General features: G+C 44.4%; 1 protein-coding gene across 2 annotated transcripts; it reads left to right on the plus strand.

Annotated features, from left to right (window-relative positions):
• Positions 1-50: 50 nt before the first annotated feature.
• FBXW2 (F-box and WD repeat domain containing 2) lies at positions 51-27010 on the plus strand. 2 transcript variants are annotated; one of them, XM_004594957.3, is made up of 8 exons: positions 51-112; positions 219-327; positions 5140-5649; positions 13892-14086; positions 16298-16431; positions 18812-18898; positions 20472-20641; positions 26336-27010. In XM_004594957.3, exons 3-8 carry the CDS (start codon positions 5160-5162, stop codon positions 26622-26624), a joined length of 1365 nt encoding a protein of 454 aa, XP_004595014.1. In that variant the 5' UTR covers positions 51-112; positions 219-327; positions 5140-5159; the 3' UTR covers positions 26625-27010. The 2 variants fall into 2 exon arrangements, with proteins under 2 accessions (XP_004595014.1, XP_004595016.1); XM_004594959.3 differs by having other exon boundaries at positions 96-112; positions 5232-5649.

The following is a 27010-nucleotide window of genomic DNA, read 5'->3' on the forward strand; positions in this document are numbered from 1 at the left end:
CTCCGGCCGGACGTGCGGCCGCTTCCGCCGGGACGCGCGGAGATGACGCAAGCCGCACCGGAAGCCGCTCCCCCGTGAGGCTGCGGATCCCGAAGAGCGGCCGGAGGGCCAGGTCTGTGGACACAAGGCGGGGCGGCAGGGCGGCGGGCAGGTCTCGGGTGGCCGCGGCCCTGCTGACCCGCGGCGCCTCGGGGCTGTTTGTCTTTCTGTCCCTGCAGGCGCCATGGCTGCGGAGCGGACCCGGCCGCTGCGAGGCTCTGGCGGCCCGAGCGCGCCTTGTCGGTGTGAAGCCGGCGCGAGGTCCCGGGCCCCGGGGCGCTCGCTCAGGTCAGTGCGGCGCGGGACACGGCCGCGGGAGCCGCGAAGGCATGGGGAGGGTGGGTCTCGGAGCTGCCCGCCGCCTGGAGAGGCGGGTTAGGAGGTGCTGAGGCGAGGGGGGACCGCGCCGTGATGGTGGGTATGCGTGCGGACAGGTGTGTAGGGCCAAGGCTGTGCACCTTGATGGCGAGTAGTAACGGTAGCTGGCGTCTAGCGTGGCGGGAACGGCGCGAAACGCCTTCCTGCGTTGTCCTGTTGAATCTTCCCTCACCCTCCCCCCCCCCCGAAAAAACTCCTTGTGCCGTGCGTGGCCCCGTTTGCCAAGTGAGGCAAGTGGGACTTGAGATGGCTGGAAGTGTCGGGCTCCAGGTCACCCAGCGGCAAATGGAATTGCCAAACCCCTTGTTTGACGATCAGGACCGCACGTTCATATTCTTTCCATGCATCTTAAAAGTTCCTCCTGAAACCAGAGGGATGTTCTTAAAGCAGGACGCTGACACAGTGTTAAGTGCAGAATAGGGTACAGTTAAAAGGAACCCCGCACCTCTGCTCCTCAGCACTCCCCTCTGGAGGTAACTTGAATATTCCAAATGGATTTTGTGCACTGGTAAATTTGTTAAGTGCATACACATCCTCACATCGGTACTGTGCAGCCTTTTGTGTTTGTTAGGAAAACGTGGGTGAGAGGAAGCCTGCTTCATGATGACTGCTGATGGGTCGGCTTGGTTCTTCACTCGGCCAGGCCCCTTGGTGGAGTCGCAGGGAAAATACATTGATCTGTTTCACTGTGTGTCCTCATTAGCAAGGCCCGGGGTCACAGGGTTGATTGCTGTGCCATCCCATCTTGTAGGCCGCGAGTTTCTCCATCCGTTGGTTAAGGCTGTAATGCCCATCCCTTCTTGAGGGTGAGGTCAGCGAAGTCACGTTGATGAGCAGTACTGCTTTAGAAAAGGAGCCTCCATGGATGTACCAGCAGTTAGCAGGGACCAGACCCAGGCTCCCGTCTCTCCGTCTCTCCATCTGGCACCGCCCACTTCCTTAGCGCTTGGTGATTGTTATTGTTGTTAATGTTTAGTCTGAGATGGAAGAACTGAAGCTCAGCACAGCAGGGACTGTGGGTAAGGTAGGCAGAAAAGGGGGCACCTATTAAATTACAACCAAGGTTGAGTCTGGGAGTTTTCACATAAATATGTTTAAAAGATTAATTTATTTATTGTCTGTCTGAAAGGCAGAGTTGTGGGAAAAGGTGAGACAGGGAAAATCCGAATGCTGGCTCGCTCTCCAAGTGGCTAGAACAGCCGGGGCTGGGCCAGGCTGAAGCCAGGAGCCTGGAGCTTCTAACTTGTCCTCACATGTGGGTGCAGGGCCCCAGGACTTTGTTTGTCTTTTATTGCTTTTCCAGGGATATTATCAGGGAGTTGGATTGGAAGTGGAGCAGCCAGGCCTGGAACCACCATCCACATAGGATGCCAGTGTTACAGGGGCAGGCTTAGCGTGCTATACCGCGGTGCAGACCCCTAGACATTTTTAAGAAAAACTTTGTCATGACATCCTAGGATTGAAAAGGCTCAGCCCAGCCTCAGTGCCACAGAAGGCTTGCAATAACACAGGAAATACTGTGCCGGGTACCTGAGGCTGGAGACTGTGCTGAGCAATATTCCTGCTTTATTTCTGATTCTCATAGTCCTGGAGTGGAGTAGTAGTTCCCATCTTAAAACAGACTGAAGTAGAGCAGCTCAGTGAACTCGTCCATGATCAAACAGGAAGTCTCTTAGTCAGTAAAAGATTCAGCTGACTCCAGTGTGTTTTCATTTGTTCCATTTTGTCTTCCTACCCAACAGTCTTGTCTGCTCATAGAGTGGGAAGTTCACCCTTCTCCAGGCAGCTTTTCCATTGTTGAAAAGCTCTGAAGATTTCAAAGCTCCTCCTCACATTGCATTGAAATCCCATTTCCTGAGCTCTTCCCCTGGGGACCGTGTGCTGTTAGTACATGAGCTTCCTAAAGACTGCCCAACAGGATAGATCTGTGACCGCATAAAAGGCCCTTCCAAAGTTGATTCTTTTACGAAAGTGAAACTTGGTGCCTTTAAAAAAAGTGGTTTTTTTGTTTGTTTTAAACTTGAAAGGAAGCATAGGCTCAGGGCTGATGCTGAGGGAAGGGCACAGTCCAGGTCTGCCATGTGAGTGGGGGAAACTCAGTTGCATGAGCCCTCACCAGTGCCTCGAAGGGGGTGTGTTAGTGGGAAGCTGGACCTGGGCATTGAACCCAGATACTCTGGCATCTTAATTGCTAATCTAAGTATCAGCTCTCCAAACTGTTATTTATTAGTGCATTGTTGAAAGTTGTGGGACTTATTATTATTATTATTATTGCTATTTTAAAGGTACCCTTTTCAAAATAATTAGAGTTGAAGGACTGGAGAGCTACCCCTAGGATTTAGGAGAATTCTCAGAATTGGCTAGTGACCACGGAGAAGTTTGTCCTGTAATTTTCAGAAGTGAAATGCCATGCGCACATGTTGTAGGGTGTCTCTTAGATATTAGTGAATGATGGGAACCTGATAATGTTGTATGGGTATTTTAAATTTGCTTTGTGGCTATTGGTATACCTAAATATTTTGGTGACAGATATGTGACATAATGAGTAAGTGTATGTGTTAAGAAACAGCAAATGCTTCTCACACTTTACTCTGTAAAACAATAGGATTTCAGGGCAGGTGTTTTGGTTTGTGTCTTTAATTGGCCAGTATAAATTAATTGTCAAGAAATTGTGCAGATGGCCACAGAAAATTGTTCTGTCTGGTTCTATCTCTTGTGATTGTCTTAAAAGACTGTCCAAAATGCTGTCTTATCTGGAGAGTTGGTAGGATTGAGGAAGGAGCGAACTTGAGAAAACTTTTAGTGAATTAATTTTTTTGTCAGCCAAGTAAATCCTTCATATAAACTTACAGATCTCTCTAGTCCAAACCTTTTGGTCTCCAGAATATATATATTTTTTAAAGATTTATTTTTATTGGGAATTCAGATAGAGAGGAGGAGAGAGAAAAAGATCTTCCATCCGCCGACTCACTCCCCAAGTGGCCACAACGTCTAGAGCTGATTCGATCCAAAGCCAGGAGCTGGGAGCCTCCTCCGGTTTTTCCATGTGGGTGCAGGGCCTCAAAGCTTTGGGCCATCCTCAACTGCTTTCCCAGGCCACAAACAGGGAGCTGGGAAGCGGGGTTGCCGGGATTAGAACCAGCACCCATAAGGGGTCCCAGCACACGCAAGGCTAGGACTTTAGGTGCTAAGCCACCACACCAGCCCCTGGCCTCCAGAATATTTTGAAATCCAGTCATAGTTCCAGAAACCAGAACAGTTAAACAGCAGCTGATACGACTGAATGGTCTGGTTACCTGTGCAGCCAAATCAATGCCTTTTGTCCAAGAATGTTCTTGTCAAATTTGATATTAGAAACTAAGTGATTTTTTTTTTCTCCCTTACTTTAACAAAGGGTGAGCCATTGTTTTCAGTGGGAAACCTAGATGACAGGTCTGGAAAGGAATTTCTTTCCCTCGTTCACATTAACTTGAGTGTAAAATCTTAAGATCATTATGACAGTCTTGTAAAACACTATATAATCTGATTGGAAGAAATTTTGTTTTTTAATCATGGAGGTGTCTGAACGTAAGGAAACAACCCTTGTGTGCCCATCACCCATCACTAACATCCATCATCACATGACCAATCTTGGGAAAGAGGTTTTTACTGGCTTGATGTATTTTTTGTTCCTTTTCCATTCATTTACTCTCTTCCCATTAGTTCCTGTTGCTAACAGTGAATTGATACTTAATGACAGTAATGCAGGATACTTGTTCTGCTTAGTTCTGGAGCCATTTGTCATTCTTCTGAGAGGGAAGATGGTATAATCACATAGACACATTACCCCCAGATCTGTCAGCAGCTTCTGCTGCTCCCTGGGGCCACTGACTTCAGAGACGGACATTGTTGTGTGTTGATCTTTTAAGAGTGCTGGTCTGCTGAATTTGCCTTGCCCGTGTAGAGTTTTGGGACCCTGGTGGCTCTCTGGGACACATGGATGAGAGTTGTCACCAGTCCATGAAAGGCTTATCAAAATGAGCCATGTGTAAGCCATGTAAGGTCTTTGGTAATTGATGTTCTGATAGGCAGTGTTGTCATGGAGGCGGGAGGACCAGAATACCTGAGGTGCATAACTTACCTCACCTGCCTGTTCTTTCCCAAGCCTTGTCATTTGAGCATCTGTTCTAGAAACCAAGTAGTCAGCTCTGTGATTGTGGTGATGGGTCAGGCCATGGCCACCAGGATAACTAATATCTTAGATGATTGGTTCAGATTTGATTTCTCTGTTTGCACATCCCAGAACTTATTTTTGTAGTTTTAATGCCCAATAGTAATTGCTAATGAATCCATTAAGGAAATGGTTTTGTAAGGTTTTGATGGGGGAAGGTGTATTATTGGTACTATTTATGATGAATGCGTATTTTGAAACATCACTGTGAAGATGCATGTAGCATGTGCTAGGCTTTTAAAGGAACAAGTCATACACATCACTGAAGTTGTACAGATTGATGTTTTGAAGATCATGATTTGTCAAAGTGTATTTTCTCAAATGTATTTTATATGCATGGGAGATGTTCAGATAAATATAATGTATTAACCATAAAATTGTAATGTAACTAAGCATAGAGTTGTAATGTCAAGTTTATTTTAACACTAATTTTTAATACTTCGTTTGTTAGCAGTCTTGCTTGAATGGTCTTTTTTTGAGCAGAACTAATACAATATTTTGATGTGCCACAGGTAAATTTTTCCATAACCTTATGGAGAGAAAGGACTTTGAGACATGGCTTGATAACATTTCTGTTACATTTCTTTCTCTGACGGACTTGCAGAAAAATGAAACTCTGGATCACCTGATTAGTCTGAGTGGGGCAGTCCAGCTCAGGCATCTCTCCAATAACCTGGAGACTCTCCTCAAGCGGGACTTCCTCAAACTCCTTCCCCTGGAGCTCAGTTTTTATTTGTTAAAATGGCTCGATCCTCAGACTTTACTCACGTGCTGCCTCGTCTCTAAACAGTGGAATAAGGTGATAAGTGCCTGTACAGAGGTGTGGCAGACTGCGTGTAAAAATTTGGGCTGGCAGATAGATGATTCTGTTCAGGACGCTTTGCACTGGAAGAAGGTTTATCTGAAGGCTATTTTGAGAATGAAGCAACTGGAGGACCATGAAGCCTTTGAGACCTCATCGTTAATTGGACACAGTGCCAGAGTGTATGCACTTTACTACAAAGATGGACTTCTCTGTACAGGTGAGAGCTGCTGCAGCATTTGCTGTTTGACTTCATAGAGTGTACTCTTAAAGGCAAACATTGTATACCGTGTGTGACTATTGAAATTCAGAATTCAATATGGGATCTTGCAATTAGGATGGACGCATGTTTTCTGTGTGTCATCTGGGCACATTCTGGGCAGTGTATTTTTGCAGGCAGTGTAACTCATAAGTAATATTTAGAATAGTGCTAGGCTGTTCTTGTCAGTGAGCCCAAAGTCTGTTTACTTACTTTACATCTGATCTACAGAGATACATAGTAGTTTCTAGTAAATATTTGTGTGTTACCTAAGAATTCTGGAGTTGTCATTTAGAATTTCTATGCTTATGCATACTCACATTATTTTTATGAATATCTTTGTTATCATTACCTTCCCCCGCTTGAGCTGTTTATTTGATACACAAATCGGAAAGTAGACTCAGGAGATCGAGAAGTGAGAATAGCTCCCTGTGAGGCGTGCTCTCCAAGTAGATTGTGTTGACATCATGCCCACAGGCAGCTCAGACTTGCCTCGATTCTCCTTCAGGATGTCCCACTAGTCGATGAGTTCTTCTAAGAGTTAAGAGAAAGATGATTTCTGAAAAACTGCATTTCCTTATTCATAAAGGATGCACATTTTCCCAAATGGTAATATATTCTCTGAAATGCTATATACATTTTGGCAGTTTTATAAAATAAACATTTGCTTAAGACATTGCATAATTTTTTTTTTTTTTTAAAGATTTATTCATTTTATTACAGCCAGATATACACAGAGGAGGAGAGACAGAGAGGAAGATCTTCCGTCCGATGATTCACTCCCCAAGTGAGCCGCAACGGGCCGATGCGCGCCGATCTGAAGCCGGGAACCTGGAACCTCTTCCGGGTCTCCCACGCGGGTGCAGTGTCCCAATGCATTGGGCCGTCCTCAACTGCTTTCCCAGGCCACAAGCAGGGAGCTGGATGGGAAGTGGAGCTGCCGGGATTAGAACCGGCGCCCATATGGGATCCCGGGGCTTTCAAGGCGAGGACTTTAGCCGCTAGACCACGCCGCCGGGCCCGACATTGCATAATTTGATTCATCACCCTGATTTCCTTTCACACTTAGATTATTTTCCCTGATTTACATGCCTGGTTATCGACACAGCAGCAGTTCACGCTTCAATGCACCTTCCCAGTTTCCATGTCCTTTTTGTCTCAGGATCCGTAGCAGGCTTATTATTATTATTATTATTATTATTATTGTAACATTAGCATGCAGTATTACTTTAGAGCTTAGGGTTCTTTCTGCTGTAGGTAAATATTGGCAGTTTGCTCCATGTTTATGAAACCACCTCTACTTTTTGTTTTCTTTATTCAAACCTTATTTTTTTGAGATACAGTGCAGTGTAATTACTCAGAGCAGAAGTAAATTGGAAATATTTATTGAATTCTCTACCTGGAAAGTTAGTATCTGTAATAAGTAGACTTAACCCTGAATCATTCTCTAGGTGGACCTGCATGTTATTTATGTTCTGATTAAATTTACCAGCTTTTCATATTGAAAATTATACTGTGGCTGTTGAAGATGAGCCAGAGCACTGCTTTGGTTTTTCAAACAGCAACAACCCTAACACGGCTTGTGAGGAAGGAACTTGTTATACAATTATACTTGTGTTTGTGTCATCTTGATACTTGAGAACTTGAAATTTCACTGTGGTTGGATTGTGAAATCCTGGATTTGGCAGTAAGCTTACAGTGATTCTGATTAGTACCTTGAACAGGCAGTAACGAAGTATTACCAGAGACAGCGATGGCTAATGCTGATGATTGATAAGGTTGGATCGAGCTAGTTGTCCTCTTCTACAGTTGATGAAATGTTAAGAAAAGAGCCCAGCGTTCTTTGTGATGTTCAATGCGTATGAAATGCCTGCCGTTTGAAAGGCAGCATGAGGGCACACGTAGATGTGTGCAGTAGAGAACATGGCACGGTGAGATCAGGGTGCTGACCTTCTTTGGGTAAAAGTCTGTGTGGACTGTAGCAGTTCAGGGAACACCTGTTTTTTAAAGAGTATTGCTGCTATCACATTGTAGTGAATTATTGTCATGTGGGATTCAGATTTGCAATTGCCAGTTTTGGAGGATCTGAGTCTCCCGCATGGGTGCCAGGGCCCAAGGACTTGGGTCATCCTCTGCTACTTTCCTAGGCCCATTAGCAAGGAGCTGGTTTGGAAGTAGAACAGTCAAGACACAAACCAGCTTCCATATGGGATGCCTGAGTAGCAGGCTACAGCTTTACCCACTGTATCACACACTGGCTCCCAGTTCTAAATTTTCAAGAAAAGCTTCAGATTAAAATGTTTTAATAGTCTAATTTTTTTAAAGTACTAATCTTCAGAAGGTTCATATAAAATGGACATAGATTAAAAAAATTTTTTTTTGCACCAAAATAAGATTTTTTAATACCTTCTCCACAACATTTTGAGGTAGTCTTACATTGATTTTACCTTAAAAATACTGTTATTGGGTCATATTCAACCTGTAAATTGCTCTGTTATGTTTGAGTATTAAAATAAGGAGTTAGAGCTAAAATGACACAGTAAAATTATATAGATAAAAGCTATGCCATGATCAGAGGATGGAATAATTTCTTCTAGTTGGAAAATGTGAGCAGTGTTTATGTTGGGCCTGAGGAATTGGGTAGATTTTAGAGAGCTGAGATAGCAGGGTATTGGCTTTTTTTTTTTTTAAAGATACATTTATTTTAATTGGAAAGGCAGATATACAGAGAGGAGGAGAGACAGAGAGGAAGATCTTCCGTCTGATGGTTCACTCCCCAAGTGACCACAACGGCCGATGCTGTGCCGATCCGGAGCCAGGAGCCAGGAACTTCCTCCAGGTCTCCCACGTGGGTGCAGGGTCTGTCCTTGACTGTCCTTGACTGCTTTCCCAGGCCACAAGCAGGGAGCTGGATGGGAAGTGGAGTTGCAGGGATTAGAACCGGCGCCCATATGGAATCCCGGCGTGTTCAAGGGCCCGGTTTTGGCTTTTTGAAAGGGAGGAAAACATCAGTAAAGGCTTCGAAAGGGCTGAGAGGCATGGAACATGTAGGTAAAAGGTAGAACTCATTTTAGTGGGATTATTTGGATATAAAGGAGTCCTAGAATATAATCTGAAAAAGTAGGGCTAGGCTGTTTCTGAAGTACTTTCTTAGGAGATGCCTTACTCCTGTGGAGACCTGTTGACAGGGATCTCAAACCTTTTCATCTGAGATTAGGAATTTCAGCCTGATAAAGAGGTGTGGGGTTAGGATAGTACGGATGGAGGTTTGAAATGGGAACAATTGAATACAAGGGCAGTCATTAAAGTAGATTGGACAGGATTTGGCTGTGGATTAGCTATGTGGAAATCAGAAGAGAGATTTCAGAAATGGTTAAGGTTTTGTCTAGGAAGATGATAGTTCTAATAGGAACACTAGGAAATGAGTACATTGGAGTAGGTAGAAAGTTCAGTCTGGGATGAACTGAATCCAGTTGCCTGTTGTGTGTGTGAGCGGAGATGCCACAGTGTTTGGAAATACCAGGTCAGAGCTTTGAAAACTCAGGATTAGAAAGCTTCAAGAGGCAGTCATATCACAGCTGTGGTCGAAACAGTCAGGTTTTAGAAGATTTAGTGAGGGAAACAGAGGCAGGAGTACAGCCTTGAGGAGCATACTTAGACAAGGGAGAGAGGGGAAGGAAGTAGGGCAGCGAGGAAGGGTTTCAGGGAGGCCAGCCTGACTGAAAGAGGTGTGGCTAAGTGCTTAGTTGGTCAGCAGAAGCTGCTGCCTCCAAGAGGGAGTTGAGAATCGAGATCTGATTCTAATTAAATATTTAAACTTAACTTGATAAGATAGTTTATTCCATTTGGGTTACAGCTCATTTTTCCTGCCTATCTTTGTTACGTATTCATCTTTTCTTTTCGTTCTGTTTTCTAAATGACGAGGATTTGTTTTTCATGAAATGTAAGAGTCCACATTTATTTAATCCTCTTTTAGCTTGAACCTACACCAGTGTCTTTGAAAACATGTTGAGTTAGCTGTTGCAGCAAGTGGGAGTCAGGAGGGAAGGCCGACATAAGGCCAGAAAGTGGCGAACAGTGGCTCCTGAGTGATTACCAATTAGGAGTAGATTTGTAAAACAGAACTAACTCAACCTTATTATTAAGATTTATTTATTTATTTGAAAGGCAGAGTTGCAGAGAGGGAGACACAAAGATCTCTTCATTCACTGATCTACTCCCCAAATGCTGCAGTGACTGGTGCTGAGTCAGTCCAAAGCCAGGTGTCAGGAGCTTCTTCCAGGTCTCCCACATGGGTGTAGGGGCCCATTGACTTGGGCCATCCTCTGCTGTTTTCCCAAGCACATTAGCAGGGAGCTGGATTGGGAGTAGAGCAGCAGCAGGGACTAGGATTGGCACACATAGGATGATAGGATTATAGGCTCTATTTACTATACCACAGTGCCAGCTGTTGTTATTATTTTAAATGACTAATGTATTTATTTGTTATTTGAAAGAGTTACAGAGAGGGAGTTGCAGGAGAGACTGATAGATCAATCAGCCGATCGATTGATTGAATGATTGATTTTCCCTGAATTGATTCTTACCACAGATGGTCAGAACAGCTAGGCTGGGCAATGCCGAATCCAGGAGCCATGAGTTTCTTCCAAGCCTCCCACGTGGGTGCAGAACTGAAACTCTTGGCCGTTCTCTGCTGCTTCTCAGGCCATTAGTAAGAAACTACACTAGAAGCGAAATATCCAGGACTCAAAGTGATAATTATATGGGATGCTTGCATGCAGATGGTGGCTTTACCCACTGCGCTACAACAGTGGCTCCAACGTGATGATGATAAGGATGATTATTTTAAGATTTATTTTATTTGGGCCTGACATGATAACCTAGTCACTTTGTACCCTTGGGGATCCCAAATGGGTGCCTTTTCATGTCCCTGCTGCTCCACTTGCCATCCAGCTCCCTGCTTGTGGCCTGGGAAAGCACTTGAGGATGTCCTAAAGCCTTTGGATCCTACACCCACGTGGGAAGGAAGAGGTTCCTGGCTTCAGATTGGCTCAACCCCGGCTGTTGTGGCCACTTGTGGAGTGAACCAACGACTGGAAGATCTTTCTGTCTCTCCTGTTTGTAAATCTGACTTTTTTTTTTTAAAGATTTATTTTATTTTATTACAAAGTCAGATATACAGAGAGGAGGAGAGACAGAGAGGAAGATCTGCCGTCCGATGATTCACTCCCCAAGTGAGCCGCAACGGGCCGGTGCTGCGCCGATCCGAAGCCGGGAACCTGGAACCTCCTCCGGGTCTCCCACGCAGGTGCAGTGTCCCAGTGTATTGGACAGTCCTCGACTGCCCTCCCAGGCCACAAGCAGGGAGCTGGATGGGAAGTGGAGCTTCCCGGATTAGAACCGGCGCCCATATGGGATCCTGGGCGTTCAAGGCGAGGACTTTAGCCACTAGTCCACGCCGCCGGGCCTGTAAATCTGACTTTTTATTTATATGACGGGCAAGGTGACACAGATGGGAAGAGATAAGGGAGAGACCTTTCACTCGCTAAATGGCCACAGTGCCTACGTTGAGCCAAAGCAAAGCCAAGAGCCACAGAACTCATCCCAGTGGGTGCAGGGGCACAAGGACTTGGGCCACCCTTTTGCTGCCTTTTCCAGGAGCATCAGCAGGGAGCTACATTGCAGGTGGAGCATCTGGAATTCGAATTGGTGCCTACATAGATTGCAGGCATTGCCAGCTTTACCTTAAGCTACTGTACCACAATGTTGATACCCTCATTATTTTTGATCCAACATTTTCCTATATTTCTTAGTTAAATTGTTAGTTTGCAAAAATCTTTGCCTTGTGTTTTTCCCCCCCAAAATGCGATAAAACATAGGTAGTAAATTTGGCTTTTTCGCAGTTTTAAATGTACTGTTTTATGTTAAGTACATTGTTGTATAACTATTACTACCAACTGTCTTGAGCCAAACTGGAATTTTGTGGCGTGAACACCTAACAGGCTGGTCCCCCTGCCCTGGGCAGTGATCACCCGCATTCTGCTCTCCGTGCATTTCACTATTCCAGTAGCCTCATGCTGGCGGAGTAATGCAGTTTTCTTTTGTGACTGGCCTATTTCACTTAGTTTGATGTAATCAGGGTTTTTCTTTATTACCCCATGTGTTAGGATTTCATACTTTTTTTTTTTTTAATTTTATTTTAAATTCATTAATTACATTGTATTATGTGACACAGTTTCATAGGTACTGGGATTCTCCCCACCCCTCCCCAAACCCTCCCACCATGGTGGATTCCTCCACCTTGTTGCATAACCACAGTTCAAGTTCAGTTGAGATTCCCCCATTGCAAGCATATACCAAACATAGAGTCCAGCATCTTATTGTCCAGTCAAGTTCAACGGCTTCTTAGGTATACACTCTCTGGTCTGAAGACAGAGCCAGCAGACTATCATCCCGATCAATTAAAAGCTCCAACATACCATCAGCAAAAATTTACATCACCATGGAATTAATTGACATAGTAATGAGTAACCAATATAGAATTTCATACTTTTTTAAGACTGCGTAATGTTGCATTGTGCAAATAGATGTATCTCACATTTATTTCTCCTTTCCCCAGCTCATCTAGCTATTTTACCTCCAGTTTCACCATCTCCTAAGTCATCTTCCATGATGCAAGTGATCTTTCGGAAATACAAATAAAGTTATGGTTAAATATCCCCTTGACCCAGTTCTTCAGCCTGACCTTGCTGCTGTTTCCCAAGGGAGACTGAACTGTTTTTATAACCAGTGTCAATAATATAACCAACCTTGTTAATAATCCTTGGAAGTGCTATATTAATTGGCCTCAGTGCCTACTCACATAGATTTTTGTCATCTATAAGGCTACATAATAAGGGTGTTAGCAGGTGTTCCCCAGGGATTGGCAAAGTATGGATTATAGGCCAAGTGCAGCAAAACAAAGTACTTGCAACAGTGATTGGGGCTGAAAAAGCCTTAAAATATTTGCTTTTTGGTTTTCTGTAGAAAAAGTTTTGCTGACCTCTGGTGTATACTGTTTCGTTTCCTTTTTTGAAAACATAAAACCCCTCCTTCAAACAAGCCCATGCTAAAACTCAACTCAAGAGCAAAGAAGCAGTGTAGCTGAAGAGCCCTTCATGCTGGCCTCCATGTCTGCTTGAGGAACACATGTGTGAGGGACACGGTTATAAACTCAGTGAGCTTTTCTGAGCAGTTAGGACTTGAATCAGTGCCTGTCCGGAACACTAGCGTCAGAAGTAGCTCCAAACTTACTTTTCCTGTGGATATATTTTTTTTAATATTTATTATTTTTATTGGAAAGGCAAATTTACAGAGAGAAGGAGAGACAAAGATCTTCCATTGGCTAGTTCACTCCCCAAGTGGCTGCAGTGGCTGGAGCTGAGCTGAGCTGAGCTGATCCAAAGCAAAGAGTCAAGAACTTGAGCCATCCTTTACTGCTTTCCCAGGCCACAAGCAGGAGCTGGAGAAGAAATGGAGCAGCTGGGACATTACCCAATGCCCAAAGGGATGCCAGCGCTTGCATGGGGAGATTAGCTAGTTGAGCCATCATGCCATCATGCTGGGTGTCTTTCTTGTAGATTTTTAAGAAAAAAAAATTTTTCTTATTGAGTTGCTGTGAATATCTAGGAATAATTTATCTCTGGTTTCCTTCTGGCTTCCTGCAGAGGAAATTAGTGATTAGATTTTACAGGATGTAGCCCAAGATCAGAGGTTTATGTTTGACAAGTCTTAGAGTGGAATAGGTTCCAACAGAAGGTTTTATTATTCAGTATTTCTTACTACTAGTTCAGGACCGTGAAGTTAGGTTTGGTGTGTACTTGGAAATATACAACGATAGGTTAGTATCCATCTACTTCAAAATCAGAGCAAGTGGTAACCCAGCGAGTTTTAAGTGGGAGCAGCAAGGAATGATTATTCATGATATCCTGTTTATAGCCTGGGAACTTAAGGGAAAAGGACTGGACCAAAAGGTGCGGTTTCCATCACAGTGTGTCTGACACTGGATGACTGAGAGAGTCTTCTTCGGTTGGTTTTCTCATAAAGTGCAAGTGTTGGAAAAGGTGACCGTGAAGGTTCGCTTTTAAGAATACTTTGGTTTGGAGATTGATTTTGCCTTTTTAATATGTCTTTTCTCATTAACCTCCTTGTTTTTCTCTTGAAGGGTCAGATGACTTGTCTGCAAAGCTCTGGGATGTGAGCACAGGGCAGTGTGTCTATGGCATCCAGACCCACACTTGTGCGGCAGTGAAGTTTGATGAGCAGAAGCTCGTGACAGGCTCCTTTGACAACACTGTGGCCTGCTGGGAATGGAGTTCTGGAGCCCGGACCCAGCACTTCCGGGGGCACACAGGGGCGGGTGGGTTGCCCTTTTTCAAGGGTTTTCAAAATTACTCTAACCTCATCTTTAAAAGCCAGAAGCCAAGAATGGGAAACCCTTTTCTTTTTAATTTATACTGCCTTTCCCCACTTTTTTTTTCTTAGTCACTATAGTTGTTTCTCTTTATTCTAGATAGTCATATTTGGAACGTTTTCCCCAGCTTTGCTTTTCCCTGCTTGGCCCATTTAAAAGCTCTTCTATGTACTCTTAGCTGGGAAGGCTAGTTCTCCCTTCTTGCTGTTTCACTTACATCTGCTTTTATCAGATCTTGTCTCTCCATATTTGAGTAAGGCCTGTACTTGAGATTCAGGCCACTTGATTTGTAGAATTAAGGCTGAAAATCTGTTGTAGTGATGATGGTTTCTGGGTTGTATGGCCTGTTCAGATTACATCTGATTGGAGCTTGATTGACATCTTGATGAAAACAAGCAACCACCTAGAGATAAAATGAAACACACACTTGAATAGCTTCTAAGGAAGTATGCAGGAGCCTTGTTTTGCAGAAAACTGAACTTTTTAATGTAGTCTTAAGCTTCTCCCTCTACTGAATTTATTTTGGAGTTGTGTGTGGAAACTGTTTAAAGCTATTTCTGAGACTTTTGTGCCACACTACCTTATTTCTTTCATGTTTACCCAGTGCTTAGTCACTCCACTCTTAAGCATGTGTCAGAACGGCTTGGAGCCCTCTGCTGTACGATGCCCACACTCATCCTGCAAATAAGGATGACAGCCTTACTTCCTCCCTAGACTGCCGGCTCTGGTGGACAAGGGTCCTGCTTGCCTCATTCACCCTGTGTCGAGTTTGTTGCATTGAACGTACCTAATGCTCAGTACTCTTTAATGTAAACCCAACTTTGATCTTTGCTGCCAGTTGCTTGCTTTAGATATTGATATTTGAAGGCGTGTGTTAAACTGAGTGATGTTTTCCACAACGGCAAAATGTACCAAGACTTCTCGGTAATTTTATTCCTGATCAAACTTTGATCTAAAAGAATTTCCTACTTAATGTTCCCTGGACATGGCTGTCGCTTATCTTAACTCCCTGCTTTTGCTGACCCCGCTACCTGCAGTATTCTTTCTTGATAAACTCTACTCATCCTTCAGGGCTCATCACCATTATCGCCTCTTCCCTGAAGTCTTCCCTGATACCCCTGGGCAGAGTTAGTCATTCTCCTTGGTGTTCCCCTAGCAAGAGGTAAACATTTATTTTTTTCTGGACTCCCTCCTCAGTTCCCAACTGTGACCGAGTTCCCTGCTGAAAGGAAGGGCTGTGTTGGCCTCTCTGGATCTGCAGTGTACCTCTAAAGCCTCCTGATACATTTAAAAACAGATATTTGAGTATAAGCTATATTGAAGGCACTGTTTGAGGTGTTCGGGGTGTACCTGTAAAGAAATTTAGACACTGTTTTGTGTGACTGTCTTAGTTTGACTTTTGAGACTGCCTCTCACCCCTCCTTAATCTCGTTAAGCCACATTGGCTTGTTTTGAGTCTGAATACTGTTTTGAATGTACATTCTTTCCTCTTTTCTTATTATCAGTACAAATCTGAATAAAGCCAGTTATGTTCTGTTTTCCTGTGTGAGGTAGATAGAGTTTTATGCAGTACCAGGCAGGCAAACCTAAGTGAAAGCAGTTATAAATACAAAAAATTATTTCTAGAATGATCATGTTTAGAATAAAAAGTTGTAGTAATAACAATTTTTTTTCTTTAAAAAGATTTATTTGTTTGAAGACCGAGTTACAAATACATAAGGAGGGAGAAGGGGGGAGAGAAAACATGAGTGAGCAAGCATGATTTTCCCTCTTCTGGTTCACTTTACAAATGGCTGCTTGGCCAGGGTTGGACCAAGCTGAAGCCAGGAACCTGGAACCCCATTATCTCCCAAATGGGCCATCTTCCACTGCCTTCCCAGGCATATTAGCAGGGAGCTGGATCTGAGGTGGAGCACCTGGGACTTGAACCAGTGTCCATATGGATGCCATTATCATAGACAGTACCTTAACCCACTGTGCTACAATGCCAGACCAGTAACAGTGGATTTTTGAAATCATAAAATTACTGATTGAGTAGTCCCATTCTTGCAGTAGCTTTGGTTGGGAAATTATATGATTGGGCAGCTAGCAAGACTGTTAATGAAGTCTTACTGACAGAGACATGTGTTTCAACTTTGTGTATGTTGTGTGTACTAGTGTTTAGTGTGGACTACAATGATGAACTGGATATCTTGGTGAGTGGCTCTGCAGACTTCACTGTGAAAGTATGGGCTTTATCTGCTGGGACATGCCTGAACACACTCACGGGGCACACGGAGTGGGTCACTAAGGTAGGAGGACGGAGAAGACATCACTGGGTTGGTGGGCTTGTTGAGAGTGGTGGGGAGTGGGGCATGTGGTTACACATCTGTGAGTGGCAGGTGAACTGTAAGATAGGATAGACATAAAGCTCAGTGGTACCCCAGTGAGCAGTGTTTAGAAGGTGTCAGCAACAGTGTTACCAGTGAGTGACTTCCGGACAGGGAAAAATGCTCAGGACATATGTGTGTTCTCAATGGTGTTTATGCACCAGTATGTTGAAGGTGATTATTTATGAGGGATTGTGGGTACTTTTCAGGAAGAACATATTTGTCTTAATCGGAAAAACAATTTCCACTTTGAAAAAAATGCTTTTCAGTCTGAAAAAGTGAAGCAAAAAAAAAAATTTATAAGACCTTCAGCAAAATACTGTGTTTTCTAGTTTCCAAACAAAATTGTTGTGAGAATCACACGCAGTGTTAATAAGATCTTGAGGGCGTAGGGTTACAGGGGTCAGAAAAATAGACACAGGCTCTCCTCTTGGATGTTGGTCTAGTAGGATTTTTTTTTTTTTTTTTTTTTTTTTTTGGTAACAGATCACAAGTATAATTTTTTTTTAAATTTTGGACAATCTTTACATAGTTAATTAGGGTTAAAAAGGTTCAAGGGCTATAGGAAAGTGGGTAAGACTATTATTTCCATATTGTTTCCTTCATGTTTAAAGGGGGGTATTAAGGGAGAAGGCCCACCCAATTTCCCACGTAGGATATTTTTACAAATGATGTCATTAAGTTTGTGTTTGTTTCTGAGAAGGAAAAGTGAAAGTAGCCAGGCCAGGGAGAGCTTTCTGAGAAGGTGCAAACACAGACAGTAGATGATAGCTGTGGGCAGCGCGCCTCAGAGTGAAGTATATGCACGAGCTTGGGTACAGCAAAGAACTTTGGACATTTGATGAGCCGGAGGAATGCTCGGGGAGCTGTTCTCTGGTTGGAGGAGATGCCGATGAGATGTTAACTTACTAGGCCATAATGAAAGTGGTGGAAATTGCAAGTGTACTAGGAAGCAATTGACAAGTTCTGAGGGAGAATCTGTATGATACATATATTTAAAGTAACTGCTGGGACCAGGTTAGTGTTTGCATGGACTAAGCAGAAGATGCCTGTAACTGGGGCTTGGGTGGCAATAGAGAGAGGTGAGCATACAGGCAGGTGTAGGGCCCCAGACTATCAGCGCTGACCAGTGTTTTTGGATTGCATGAGTGACTGTCTTTTTCTCTAATCAGTGGAGCTAAGGGAGAACAGTTTGTGAGAAATCAATAATTATGTATTAGATACTCGAAGTAGTTTTTTTTAAAGATGTATTTGTGTTAATTGAAAAGGCAGATTTATAGAGAAGAGACACAGAAACAAAAAAAACTCTCTCAGTTTTGCTGCTTCACTCCCCAAATGGCTACTACGGCTGGAGCTGAGCTGATCTGAAGCCAGGAGCCTCCCGCATGGCTCTAGGGTTCCAAGGCTTTGGGTCATCCTCGACTACTTTGGCAGGCCTCAAGCAGGGTGCTGGATGGCAAGTGGAGCAGCTGGGACACAATCGGTGTCCATATGAGATGCCGCACTTGGAGGTGGAGTATTAGCCAGTTGAGCCATTGTGCTGGCCCCTGACACTTCAAATTTTTAAGTAGGAAAGTTATAAGGCAACTTGATATTTTAGAAAACCCAGTAGACTTGAGACCTGACTCCCTGTGGTCTGTTGGACAGTTAATCTTCCTTTTAGATATAGAACCTGGGTTTAATCTTCTGCTGAATGTTTCTGTGACTATAAGTAAGATGCTGGAACAGCACTCAGCAAGGTGCCTGATACTTGATGGCACATCCGTCCATCGCAGTTGAATGTGCGGTGTAGGCTTCAGAGTGAAATTTGCCTCTTCTCTCATGCTGATTTACTACAAAAATACCTAGAGCTTAGGCTTTATAGATTATTCCAAGCGTTGATGAAATGTTAGCAGTATTACTGTTATGTTCATTTACATTGTTTCTTTTATCTTCATTGTGTAAGATAAGATGATTGGCCCCTTGCCCTCTATGTAGAGATGAGTAACAGAAACGAAGAAATGATAGGTTTCACTTGTGTGCAAAGCCAGTATATGATTGGTCCCAAGTTCAGTGCTTAAAATCAATTCTAGTGCTTGTTTGCAGACTGCAGTTAAGGTTAAATGCTGCCAGTCCTGGATACTTTTAGATACTGCTAGTAACAGAAATTTGGTACAAATCGTAATGGATAATATAGCTTAGGTATTCTAGAATACTGTGTCATTTTAAGTTCATTTTAACATTTTAATTTAAAAAAGTGAAAACCACTGTAGAAAAAACATTAAAGCTGTTTTTTTGTAACATGGATATTTTTATTTTACAGGTAGTTTTACAGAAGTGCAAAGTCAAATCTCTGTTGCACAGCCCTGGGGACTACATCCTGTTAAGTGCAGACAAGTACGAGATCAAGGTGAGGTTTTTTCCCCCTCTATCCCTCTGCCTGATTAAGAAAAACTGGCAACTTAAGAAAATGAAAATGATAGCAGAGGGAGAATACTCCAAGGGAAAGATGCAAATGCCTTAGTCTGACATCTTTAACTCGTTAGGAAAGGGCCTGACTGGGCCGTGTTAAGTCACCGCTGGGATGTTTGCATGCCCTGTCGTAATGCCAGTTTGAGTCCTGACTGCTCAGCTTCTAATGCAGCTCTCTGCTTGCGCACCTGGAAGCATCAGGCCGTGGTCCTTGAGTGTCTACCACCCATTTGGAAGACATGAATGAGCTCCTGTCTTCCACCTGGCCCAGACCCTGTGCTACAGCATGTGGAGAGTGAAGCAGCAAGTGAGAGATTGTTTCTCACACTCACTCAGTCACTTATTCCTGCTATCACTCTTGCCTTTCAAATAAGTAAATCTTTTTTTATTGGAAAGGCGGATATACAGAGAGGAGAGGAGAGACAGGAAGATCTTCCGTCCAATGATTCACTCCCCAGGTGAGCACAATGGCTGGTGCTGTGCCGAGCCAAAGCCAGGAGCCAGGAACCTCCTCCAGGTCTCCCACGTGGGTGCAGGGTCCCAAAGCTTTGGGCCGTCCTCGACTGCTTTCCCAGGCCACAGGCAGGGAGCTGGATGGGAAGGGGAGCTGCCGGGATTAGAACCACCACCCGTATGGGATCCCGATGTGTTCAAGGCAAGGACTTTAGCCGCTTGGCCACTGCGCCGGGCCCTCAAATAAGTAAATCTTAAAAAAAACAAACAAAAAGCCACAAGTAGGGCACAGTTTACTAATTCTGTGTCCTATGCAGTTTCTAACTGATTTGTAAGTAAAAGAGAAATCCACAGAGATTTGTTTTCAGTCCATTCTTAAGAGACATAACTCCCATCCTCAATTCTTAGATCTAAGTATCCATTATTACAATAGTTTGCGAAGCATTTACACAATGCATGTATATGTTCTTATTACATCTTATGTTTAAAATCTTTTAATTTATCTGAAAGGTACGAAGAGAGAGAATGTGAATCACAGAGGGCGATCTTCCATCCGCTAGTTTACTTCCCACATGCTGGCACCCACAGGCTGGGCCAGGCCAAAGCCAGGACCCTGGAGCATAATCCAGGTCTCCCGCCCGCATGGCAGAGACCCAGGTGCTGAGCCACCACCTGCCGCCCCCAGGGTGTTCAGTAGAATGCTGGGACTAGAAGCAGAACTAAGGAGATCTGAAACCCAGGCACTCTGACAAGTGGTGGGTGTATTACAAGTGCCAGCTGTACGACTAGGGCAAATGGCCACCTGGTTTTGCACGTTTTGAAACATTCCATGTGATAAGTTCACTGTGCTCACTAAGCTTCAGAGATGTTAAGTCTTTTATTCAAATCACCCAGAACAGTCAAGACTTGAATATGTGATCTTTAGCTTTAAAACCCCTGATCTTTCTAGTTCATTGAACTTTGTGTCTGACATCAGCAAATGCAGGCCACTTTATTTAAGGCAAGCTTTTCTATGGTCATGGGATCTGTTATCTTTTCTCATTTTCTTTTTTCTGTAGATTTGGCCAATTGGAAGAGAAATCAACTGTAAGTGCTTGAAGACATTGTCTGTGTCTGAGGATAGAAGTATCTGCCTTCAGCCAAGACTTCATTTTGATGGCAAATACATTGTTTGCAGTTCAGCACTGGGACTCTACCAATGGGACTTTGCCAGTTATGACATCCTCAGGTAGTGTTCCTTGGGCCTTCTGCCTCGTCGCTGAGAGTCTGCTGCAGTTCAGTAGGGAAGGAAAGACTGCATGTTTGCATGTGTCACCCAGCAGCTTGCTTTTAGAAAGCGTTTACTATTATCAGTTACAAACAAGGCTAACAAAATATTTTTGAGGCAGTAAGCAAATGAGAGAGGCTTATATTCTAGAAGCTAAATATCTGTGTTCTAATATAATAAATATCTAGATTCCTTCCCTCTTGTGAGCCACAAGCCACTTTCCATTTCAGGATTTAACTTGCTTTTCTGGAGGTTGAGGGCCTGGGTGAAAGATCTTCATGATCTTCGCTTCTTTTATTTTTTATAAATGCATATGTGTGTGTCTATACACACACATATATTGAAGTTCTACTTCACAATTAGTTTTTTTCTTTTTTAAGATTTATTTTTGTTGGAAAATCAGATAAAAAGAGAGTAGGGAAGACAGAGAGGACTATCTTCCGTCCGATGGTTCACTCCCCAAGCAGCCGCAACAGCCAGAGCTGAACCAGGATTCCAGAGCCTCTTCTGCGTCTCCCACGCGGGTGCAGGGTCCCAGGACTTTGGGCCTTCCTCTACTGCTTTCCCAGGCCACAAGCAGGGAGCTGGATCGGGAAGGGGGCTGCCGGGATTGGAACAGGTGTCCATATGGGACCCCGGCGTGTGCACGGTGAGGACTTTAGCCGCTAGGCTATTGCACCATGCCCAGTTTTTTTTTTTTTTTTTTTAGATTTATTAATTTTTAATGAAAAGTCAGATATTTGGAGAAGAGGAGATAGAGAGAGGAAGGTCTTCTGTCCAGTGATTCACTCCACAAGTGGCTGCAATAGCTGAGGCTGAGCCAGTCCAAAGCCAGGAACTTCTTCCAGGCCTCCCACACAGGTGCAGGATCCCAAGGCTTTGTGCCGTTCTTGACTGCTTTCCCAGGCCATGACCAAGGAGCTGGATGGGAAGTGGAGCGGCCGGGATACGTACTGGCACTTGTATGGGATCCTGGCAAGTGCAAGGCGAGGACTTTAGCCACTAGGCTGCTGCACTGGGCTCTCTACTTTACAATTAGTTAAAATTCTACAACGTTACACAAGCCTGGTCAACCTCAGTGGGAGTCTAGAGATCAAGTGACTTTCTGTTTACTAATTGCAGGCAGTGCTGTTGGATTTGTTAAGAAATAAAAGGTCGCTGTAAAAATGCTTGTGTGGTTCATGGCGCAGCATAGATCCCTCTTGAAGAATGGCAGTGTTTGCTGGCATGTGATGGTTTAATGCCTGATGCCATCTCTTATAAGATGTATGATTCTTAATTCTGTTATGCATCAACTTCCTCTTCTATAGAGTCTTAAATGCTTGTATGACAGCCTGGTAAAGCACCTGATAGATCATTAGTAAAACTGCATGAAGCCTTTTATAAAGAAATCTGTACTTGCCTGTGGTACATATTGTGGGAAGAACTCAGAGTTAGTGTTTCACAGCATGAAATTCCTCCTCCCCCTTTTTTAAAATGACTATTTGAGGTCAACTTGAATGGGATCTGATTAGTGAGCATAATTTTGGCAGGGCCCATCTGTCAGTTGACAGAGTTAGAACTCCATTCATGTCTTCCTCGAGTCAGACCAATCTTTATAAGTAGCTTCCAGAGCTGTCAGAACAATTTCTAGGAATGATTGATGATTATGATTTGAAAAAGGACAAACAGATCCTAGAACTAAATAAAGATTTATTTCAAAATCTTTATTTTTTTTTAATGGGAGATTGTTTCTTGGCTTCTTGGCTAAAATCAAGTATATTTTATAGATAGAAAACTGAAGCCAAGATAAGGCCATGGCCTTGCCCAGAATTGCACAACAGCTAGTCTAATACTGCTCCATGCCTGGCTAGGTAATCCAAGAAGTGTGTGCTTGGGATCCCAGGAAGTTAGGGCCCCAAAGTCTAAGGCAAGAAGTTCTTAGAATAATGGTATTTTTCAAATAAAACAATCGTAAGTAATTCCCACAGGGGGAAAAAATTACATCTCTTATATCTTTTTTCTTTTAAGATTTATTTATTTATTTGGAAGGCAGACTTACAGAGAGAACAAGAAAGAGAGTCTTCATCTGCTATTTCATTCCCCAAACAACTGCAGTGTCAGAGCTGGGCCAATCTGAAGCCAGAACCTTCTGTCATGACTCCCACGTGGATGCAAGGACCCAAGTATTTGGCCCATCTTGTGCTACATTCCAGGAAAATTAGAAATTATCAGAGAACTGTATCAGAAATGGAGCAGCTGTGACTCAGATTGGCACCCATATGGAATGCCAGTGTCACAGGTGGAAATTTTACCTACTGTGCCACAGTGCCAATCCCCTCTTACATACTTTTAAAAAAAGATTTATTTGGAGGACAGAATTAGAATGAGAGCAGTCTTGTAACCAGTGATTTGCTCCACAAATGGCTCATTGGGGGTCTGTTCCCAGACCAGAGCCAGAAGCCTGGAGCTTCATCCAGGTCTTCCCACGTGGTTTCAGGGGCCCCAATCACTTGTGCCATCCTCTGCTGCTTTCCCAGGCACATTAACAGGGAGCTGGATTAGAAATGTAGCAGCTGGGACCCGGTATGGTAGCCTAGTGGCTTAAGTCCTCACCTTTAAAAAAGAGAAAGAAATGCAGCAGCTAGGACTCAAATGAGCACCCACCCGTATGGAATGCTGGTATCTCAGAAGGCAGCCTAACCCTCTGCACCACAATCCTGGCCCTGATTTAGGTTTCCTTAGTACACATGCAAGGTTGCTGAAGTTCACGAGCCTGGGCTGCACAGCTTGGTGGTTTTCTGGTCAAAGACATAGGACTCAAAAGCCTATCAAGGGTCCGGCGCAATAGCATAGTGGTTTAAGTCCTCACCTTGCATGTGCCAGGATCCCATATGGGCGCTGGTTCTAATCCCGGCAGCCCTGCTTCGCATCCAATTCCCTGCTTGTGGCCTGGGAAAGCAGTCGAGAACAGCCTAAAGCTTTGGGACCCTGCACCCACGTGGGAGACCTGGAAGAGGTTCCTGGCTCCTGGCATTAGCTCGGCTCAGCTCCAGCCGTTGGGCTCACTTGGGGAGTGAATCATTGGACGGAAGATCTTCCTCTCTGTCTCTCCTCTCTGTATATCCACCTTTCCAATAAAAATAAATAAATCTTAAAAAAAAAAAACCGCCTATCAAGACTAACGTGTGTTTCAGTGTTCGGAAGGGGTTTGTCCTGACTGTCTGAAGCTCTGTACCCACAGCCAGTGTTCTTTGCTTCCCGTTATCCCCTGCATTAAAGAGGCAGTGTGGGGCTTACCAGACCTTCTGATTGTTCTTCCCAGTGTCCTTGGTTTCGCGTAGGAATTTATATTTGCATTGTGCATTGTGCAAGTGCTCTGTGTAGTAGTCAGTGCTGGGGACCCACCTATGCGTCTGCGTTTCTGAAGTGGTGGAAATACTTGCCAGGAACCTCATGGAACTGACTGACCAGCAGGAAGGAAGACTGGCATTAAACAGCTAATTCTGCTAATGCTGTTTACTGTTTCCAGTGGGTGGGATGGAAGGCACCTAGTGCGATATGCGGAGTCCCGTATCATTTGTGGAGTAAGATAATGCTTCCTTTAGGAAGGGCTGTCTACAAGGGAGCACTTAGTTGAGGAAGAGGCATTTAAGTTGACCTCTAAGTGCGTGCCTTTATGGAGTGTGGCAGTGAGGCTGTTCCGTTCACAGATCCTGAGCTGGAAGGGTCTGGTGTGTGAGGAAGTCACCAGTTGTAGCTAGAGATGAGGGGACAAAATGGAGTCATCAATGAGTTTAGAAGTTCAAAGTCCACGGTGATCCATCAGATTCTAGTGTCAGGGTAACCAGTTGAAATCCCTTAAGAGTAGCTGGGGAGAACACTGTCGACAATATTGTAAGCAAAAGATGATGTCTTGGGCTAGATCTGTGCTATAAGAAAGAAATGATTACATCAGAAAAACTCAAGAGGGAAGGTCAGCAGAGCATGGTCATTGAATTTAGGAGTTAAGTCTGGAAAAGAGCTGGATGGTGGCCATGTTTCCCAGCAGGAGCAGGTTAGGTGAGAGTGGAAATAGCGAATCAGATTTGGGGTAGACTGTTTTTGACAGTTTGTGTGATAAGCTGCGCTTCTTCACTTCCTAATGCTGATACCAGCAAGGACCGGCGCACTTCAGGTTTCCAGTAATGGAGTGAATGAACGTGCGTCATGCAGGCGGAGAGGGATGAGGGCGCTGCTGACTGGGAACGCACTGGGAAGGCACTGGCTGGAGCCTGTCCCAGCCTGGCGCCTCTCTGCACTCAGGGGGCTTCGATGATTGGCTTAGGATTGGCATCAGTCTGAGCATGCCCATCTGCCTCCCTTAGGGGGAGTTTATTTTCAGTCTAGGAAGATGAGGTCTTTCTCTGATGTGCTTTTCAAGTCCTCGTTATCTATTTTCTTAGTTTCCTGTTGCTCTTGATATGCTTGATACCACTGAACTAAGAGAGACACAAGCTAGTGGTGGAGAGTTTGTATAGTTTAGAGAGAGGCCTGTAGTATTCTTTGAGTCTGGAATATGTCGGTCCGTTTCTTCTTCTAGAAGAAGTACCCCAGGTCCGGCTGATCTGAGGTAATGCCGTGCTCACTCAGTCTTCCCGCCCATCTCGGGTTGTGAGCGTGTTCTTACTTCCAGCAGTCACGTGCTTGACCCACCGCACTGTAAGGGAGAGCAGCTCTCTGCCGGCTCTCAGCATGTGTGAATCTCAGAAGCAGTGTGCTTAGTTGACATGCGTTTGCACTTGTCCCTTCACTCGGGGAAAGACTTTTGCTTCTCATCTGGAGGTGCTTGCTGCTGCCTTCCAGAAAGCACTAGGGGCCCGGCGCAATAACATAGTGGTTAAAGTCCTCACCTTGCACGTGCTGGAATCCCATATGGGCGCCAGTTCTAATCCTGGCTGCCAGCTCCCTGATTGTGGGAAAGCAGTCGAGGACGGCCCAAAGCCTTGGCACCCTGTACCCACGTGGGAGACCCGGAAAGAAGTTCCTGGCTCCTGGCTTCAGATCGGCGCAGTACTGGCCATTGTAGTCACTTGGGGAGTGAATCATCGAACAGAAGATCCTCTCTGTCTCTCCTCCTCTCTGTGCATCTGCCTTTCCAATAAAAATAAATAAATCTTGAAAAGAAGAAGAAAGCACTGGAGTGTGGAGAGCAAAGTATATGTATGTCCTGGACGGAGTCAGACACAACTGACTCATCTGCTCGGTCTGTTTCCTGTTAGCTGTGTGACCAGGGCGTGGCGTTTTACTGCCCTCTCAGATTGTTCACTAGTTACCATGGATAAATGCCTGTTGCCTCGCTGTGTTGAGAGTATTGAGAGAACTTGTTAGCTATGGTGTTCTGTGCCTGACACATTAGGTGAATGTGTGATGAAGAACAGGTCACGTTCCTTGCTACTGTCAGGCTGATATGTGTGTCTACCTATGATCAGATTCAGTGGCTGTTCATCCCCCTGCCTCGATTTGTGAGGAGTTAATCCCTCTGTCCTCATTCGCCTTTTCCTCAAAAACTGTCATTTAATTCTGACTTTTCTTGAGTTTTGTATTGATTTTAAATGTCTTCACAAAAGATTACCGAGACACAAGCAGAAGCAGAATTGCCTTCTGGTTCCTGATCCCTCTCTCTCCTCCCTGTAGGGTCATCAAGACTCCTGAGATAGCAAACCTGGCCCTGCTTGGCTTCGGAGACATCTTTGCCCTGCTGTTTGACAACCGCTACCTGTACATCATGGACTTGCGGACAGAGAGTCTGATTAGCCGCTGGCCTCTGCCTGAGTACAGGAAGTCCAAGAGAGGCTCCAGCTTTCTGGCAGGCGAAGCATCCTGGCTGAACGGACTAGACGGGCACAATGACACAGGCTTGGTCTTTGCCACCAGCATGCCCGACCACAGTATTCACCTGGTGTTGTGGAAGGAGCACGGCTGACCCATGAGCCACCAGCACCGGCAGACTTCGGGTGCCAGGCTGTGCGTTTCCGGTGCAGCCTCCGTGGCAGCCGACTGCATGAACCAAAGTTCTCACCTGATGGTATCGTCACGCAGTGCACAATCATTTATCTCTGTTTGCCAGGGGCCAGGGCTTGGGGCGGGGGAGGGCTTGTTTTATGGGCAAACAACGCAGCATGCTAATGGGACACACTGTTGACTTCATTTGTACTTAATTACGTTGGTCAGCGAAAGAGGATGCATTTTGGATTCATCTTTATTGAGTGGAATATTGGTTTTAAGTAAAGAAAGTTAAATGGTTCATTAATTTGCTAATTGGTTGCCTATAAAATCACATGTGATCTGATATGAAAGCTTTTTACCATA

This window comes from Ochotona princeps, chromosome 14 (genome assembly GCF_030435755.1).
Source record: "Ochotona princeps isolate mOchPri1 chromosome 14, mOchPri1.hap1, whole genome shotgun sequence".
In the NCBI taxonomy this organism is placed as follows: Eukaryota; Metazoa; Chordata; class Mammalia; order Lagomorpha; family Ochotonidae; genus Ochotona; species Ochotona princeps.

What these genes read in the sequence shown, in the direction of transcription:
- FBXW2 (XM_004594957.3), top strand. Translation starts at nt 5,160, where the DNA reads ATGGAGAGAAAGGACTTTGAGACATGGCTTGATAACATTTCTGTTACA. An exon ending in ACACGGAGTGGGTCACTAAG is followed by an intron (nt 16,432 to 18,811) that starts GTAGGAGGACGG and finishes TTTATTTTACAG; the next exon opens with GTAGTTTTACAGAAGTGCAA. An exon ending in CAGACAAGTACGAGATCAAG is followed by an intron (nt 18,899 to 20,471) that starts GTGAGGTTTTTT and finishes TTTTTTCTGTAG; the next exon opens with ATTTGGCCAATTGGAAGAGA.